We start from the raw sequence: 5,041 nt of genomic DNA, 5'->3' as shown, positions 1-5,041 counted from the left end.
CAACGGGATACCTCTCAATCCGTTGGATTGTCTACTCTCTATTCTTGGTTTCCCCCCTACAGGTTGGCTGAAAATTAACTTGGATGGAGCTTTACATTGTTCGAATGCTGGAGGTATAAGAATTGTTATACGAGATAGTGAAGGGAAGCTGATTGCTGCGGCTGGGTGGTGTGACCCATTGGGACAGCACACAAGTGGAATTTTTGGCTTTTAAGTATATTGACAAACTCCTTTCTGATTGGATGTTTGATTTTATGGGGTCATTATAGAGGGAGATAATGCAGGGGTGATTAAGTATATGCAGAATTTCTGGTATAAGGATAAATGGAAGCTATAAGTGAGGGATTGTATGGATATGGATTGGCTTAAGTTGTTCCAAAAGGTTTTATTTGTTCATACTTATAGGAAGTTCAACAGAGCAGCTCACTGTTGTGCACAGAGGGCAGTGGATAGTTCTTTTTCTTGGGATATAGGAGATAGAGATATTCCTCAAGAGTTTTTGGAAATCCTTGAGGAAGATAGTTACTTTTCTTTTTCTAGAGTGCCAAATGGGCACTAGTTTTCTATTTGATAGTTTGTAATAGTTTTTTTTTTAGATGAATGCACACTCTATCCCTCTCTCTCTCTCTCTCTCTCTCTCTCTCTCTCTCTCTCTCTCTCTCTCTCTCTCTCTCTCTCTCTCTCTCTCTCTCTCTCTCTCTCTCTCTCTCTCTCTCTCCCTCTCTTTCTCTTGCACTTCCTTGTTCTTTCTTAATCTCTCTCTATCTCTCACTCTCTCCCTCTTTCTCTCTCCCTCCCTTTTTTTCTCTCTCCCTCTCTCTCTATCTCTCTCTCTCTCCCTCTCTCTCTTTTGCTCTCTCCCTTGCTCTCTCTTGTTCTCTCTTCTTCTTTCTCTAGCTTGCTCTCTCTTTTGCTCTCTCCCTTGCTCTCCCTTTGGCACCTTCAATGTCACCTTTCAAACAAACCAATGTATTATGGGGAGTTTTAGGTGGACGCATTATCAGTCTTGGGAGCTTGCTGTTGTCTATGGCGACAAAGATAGGTATAACGAATTTGGGAGGATATTTCGCAGTATCATGTTGCCAACGCCCCTTTGGTGGTGGGGGGGGACTTCAATTGCATCATGGAACAGAGTGAGAAGAAGGGGGGTAGACCCTTTATTTTCAATCATGCGGCTAGCAAATGGGCAACTTCATGAATGCCAATGGCTTGGTTGACCCTGGTTTCTCGGGACTTGCCTTCACTTGGACCAACAATAAAGATGCCGGAAGTCGGATTTACTCACGCTTGGACCGGTTTCTGATCAATTCATCCATTATGGATGAATTTCAGGGCTTGAAGGTTAAGCATCTCTCTCGGCTTACCTTTGACCATTTTCCCATCCTCTGTTCTGTTCAGGCGGGTGTGAGGAGGGCCTACTCCTCATGGATCCGGTTTGAAGATGTCTGGGCCAGCTATCCGAGGGCGTGGCAATTGGTTATGGAGAAATGGAAGGTACATGACTCTGGCTCGGAAGCGACGATCCTACAGAGAAAGTGCAAGAGGACTCTAAAGGCACTGTTCTTTTGGAGTATGAATAAAATCAAGTTATTGAACCAGCTGAAGGATGAGCTTGACCGTGAGATCAGCATTCTACAGGAAATTGATTGCTCTCCTTCAGGCCTCTCTAAGGCACAGTCTGAGTCTCTCAAATATAAGGTTCAGCTGTTGAAGGCAACTCTGACCAGGATCATGACTTGGTGGGGGAACGTGCGAAGGTACAATGGATTGAGGAGGGGGATGGGAACACACATTTCTTCCACAACATGGCGTCGGCGAGAAGGAGGACCAATCTCATTGATCAGCTCAAGCATCCGGACGGGAGGATTATTACTGATTAGACCGAGATTTTGAGAATGATGGAAGATTTTTTCCAACGGAAATGGGAAAACAATGATATCATTGACCACGGGTGGCCATCCCTTGATCCGCAATTTGCATGCTTACTGCGCCTGGGCATGTCCTCTGGATTGTGATATCACCCGTGAGGAAGTATGTCTTGCGGTGAAGTCAATGGGCAAGAATCGTGCTCCTGGACGTGATGGTGTGACGACATCCTTAAATTTTTTTGGGACATTATTGGTGAGCAGGTCAACTTGGCGTGTTTGGAGTTTTTCTCTTCAGGACGGATGGAGCCGGGGTGGAAGGATACTGTGGTGGTTTTACTGCGAAAGGGCAATAATGCGAACCATCCCTCAAAATTTAGACTGATCAGTCTCTGTCAAACCATTTATAAGGTCATTGCAAAAATTTTAGTTAACATCATCAAAGGCATTTTGCCTTCCATTATTTCGGAGGAACAAGCGGCCTTTGTGCCGGGGAGATCTATTTCTGATCACTGTCTTTTGGGGAAGGAGATTATGAACATGTTCAAGGTCTCTAAGTCTACTAAAGGATGGCTAGCGCTGAAAGTTGACATGGAGCAAGCTTATGAAAAAATGAACTGGAGAACTCTGGAGGTTGTGCTGACAAAGATGGGTTTTCCACAAAGATTTTATTCGTGGGTGATGAGCTGTGTCACTACTCCATGGTTTGCAATTCTGGTGAATGGAACTCTTACTGATGGGATTACGGCTGGCTGTGGGTTTCGGCAAGGGTGTCCGCTCTCACCATATTTGTTCATTCTTTGCTCGGAACTACTGTCTCTCCACTTTCGCCAAAACTACCCGGAGTTAGGCATCCAAATCAAGGTGGGAGGACCTGTCGTCTCCCACCTCTTTTATGCTGACGACGTTTTATGTTTTGCAGGTGCCACCATCCCTAATGTTCGGAAGCTCTTAACGATCCTAAATGATTATTGCGGCTGGACGGGGCAAAGGATTAACAATACTAAATCAGCCATTCTTTTTAGCAGAAAGGACACGACCTCCACTAGAAGCCGGCTTGCTAGGATTGTGGGGTGTCGTAAGGTGACGGAAATGGATTACCTTGGCATAAAATTTGCAATGAGAAGGCTAACGAAGACGGATTTCAGCCCTCTCCTACAGAAAATTCAATCGCACATCTTAGCCTGGGGCACTCGTCAACTATCCTTGGCGGGTAGGATTACAATGATCAACTTTGTGCTGCTTCCGCTATTGGTGTTTGCAATGAAACATATGCTGGTCCCTCGGGGTGTTCTTGCTGAAGCGGAAAGACTGTGTCGAAGCTTCCTCTGGGATAAGAACCAGAACCACAAGAGTCTGCATTATGCGGCTTGGGGCAGCCTCACCTGTCCGAGGTGCCTGGGAGTTCTCAGTTTTCATGCCAGTAGCAGTTGGACGGGGCCACTCCGTGCAAGAATTGCCTGGGATTTCATAAACAAGCCTCATCATCTTTTCCAAAGGTGTATGCGGCACAAGTATGGGGATTGGCCATGGAGGATGGAACAGAAAAGAGGTGAATCGAATGGGTGGAGGATTATATGTAATGGGGTGGCGAGTTTGGTTAGCTGTCTCAGGTGGAAGGTCTACAACGGAGCAGATATTGACACAATCAATCATGTTTGGATACAGGACTATGCCATTTGTTCTTGGCCGACGTTCTGTAATGTTGAGGTTGATGTGGACAGCCGGGTGGAAGAGTTCATCATGTCGGGTGGCGAATGGGACCGGAATAAGCTTCGGAATTACTTCGGGGAGTCCCTTGTCGAGTTGATTTGCGAGGTGAGAATCTGGCCTGAACTCCATGCCGATACTCTTGAATTAACCAAGAGCACGTTGGGCACTTCATTATCCGCTATCTGCTACAATGCGGAGTATACGGGGGAGGAGGACCAGGTGTGTACCATTTTGGATATGCATATGCGACCCCGTGAGAGAGTCTTCTGGTGGAGGCTCTTCAAGGACCTCATTCCTACTCTTACTTGGCTCAACCGCTGGGGCCTCAGGGCTGGGCTTAATTGTCCGATGGGTTGTAACCAGCATGAAAATCTCGATCACGTCTCGATGAAGTGTCTACAATTACTCAAGATCCTGAAGCATCTGGATGATTGGGGCTTTGTCACGCCCAGATTTGCATGCTTTATGGATTTGAAGGAAGCGCTACACAGGGGACTTGCGACCAAAGCCTACTGGACAAAGATCTATTGCTCGGCGGTCTTCTATAGCTAGGGAAACAGGAACACCACTCAACATGGCAAGACAGTGAACTCCATTACCAGGCTGGCAGCTTTGGTTCTCGGATCCACCAGCCACTGTGTTTTTTCGAATAGCTTAGAGCAACGGTTCACCCTTCAATCCGTTGGATTGTTTCAGAATGCATCTTGGTGTCCCCCCCCCCTTCAGGCTGGTTGAAAATCAACGTGGATGGTGCATTGCGTAGGAATAATGCGGGCGACATCGGCATCATAATAAGGGACTATCAGGGTAATCTGGTCGTGGCGGCGGGTTGGGGAATCTTGCATTGGGATAGTACGCAGGTTGAACTAATGGCCATTCAATACATCGATCGGATCATTCAAGACTGGATGTTTGATCTTGACGGGGTCATTATCGAGGGTGATAATGCGAGTGTGATCGATTTCATGTATAAGTGCCAACACACGGAGACTTGGAAGCTGCGGTCGGAAGAGGGTGAGAGATTTAACTAGTTTAAATCTTTCCATAAGGTGCTTTTTATTCACACTTACAGGGAGTACAACAAGGTGGCTCATTTTTGCATTCAAAGAGCGATTGAGGACAATTTTGTTTGGGATATAAAAGATAATAGATACACATGTATTCCTCAAGATTTTTTGTCCATCCTTGAGGATGATAGAAATTGTTTTACCCCCCTCTTAGGGGCTTTTGGTGTTTTTGGTTCTTTTTGTAACCGATTTTAAATGAATGCAAATTCAAAATTCAACTCTCTCTCTCTCTCTCTTTCTCTCTCTCTCTCTTACTCTCTCTCTCTTGCTCGTTATCTCTCTCTCCATCTCTCTTTCTTGCACTCCCTTGCCCTTTCTTGCTTTCTCTCTCTCTCTCTCTATCTTTATCTCTCTCTCTCTCCCTCTCTCTTGCTCTTTCTCAAGCTTACTCTCACT

General features: G+C 45.8%; 1 protein-coding gene across 1 annotated transcript; it reads left to right on the top strand.

The window, feature by feature from the left end:
• Positions 1–1,182: 1,182 nt before the first annotated feature.
• On the top strand, positions 1,183–1,893 carry LOC110093594. The gene has a single exon (XM_020818525.2). It carries the CDS (start codon positions 1,183–1,185, stop codon positions 1,891–1,893), a length of 711 nt encoding a protein of 236 aa, XP_020674184.1.
• The last annotated feature ends 3,148 nt before the right edge of the window (positions 1,894–5,041 follow it).

The sequence above is a fragment of the Dendrobium catenatum genome, unplaced genomic scaffold, assembly GCF_001605985.2.
Source record: "Dendrobium catenatum unplaced genomic scaffold, ASM160598v2 original_scaffold_40891, whole genome shotgun sequence".
In the NCBI taxonomy this organism is placed as follows: domain Eukaryota; kingdom Viridiplantae; phylum Streptophyta; class Magnoliopsida; order Asparagales; family Orchidaceae; genus Dendrobium; species Dendrobium catenatum.
This window is presented reverse-complemented; position numbering and strand designations above follow the sequence as displayed.

What these genes read in the sequence shown, in the direction of transcription:
- LOC110093594 (XM_020818525.2), top strand. Translation starts at nt 1,183, where the DNA reads ATGGGCAACTTCATGAATGCCAATGGCTTGGTTGACCCTGGTTTCTCG.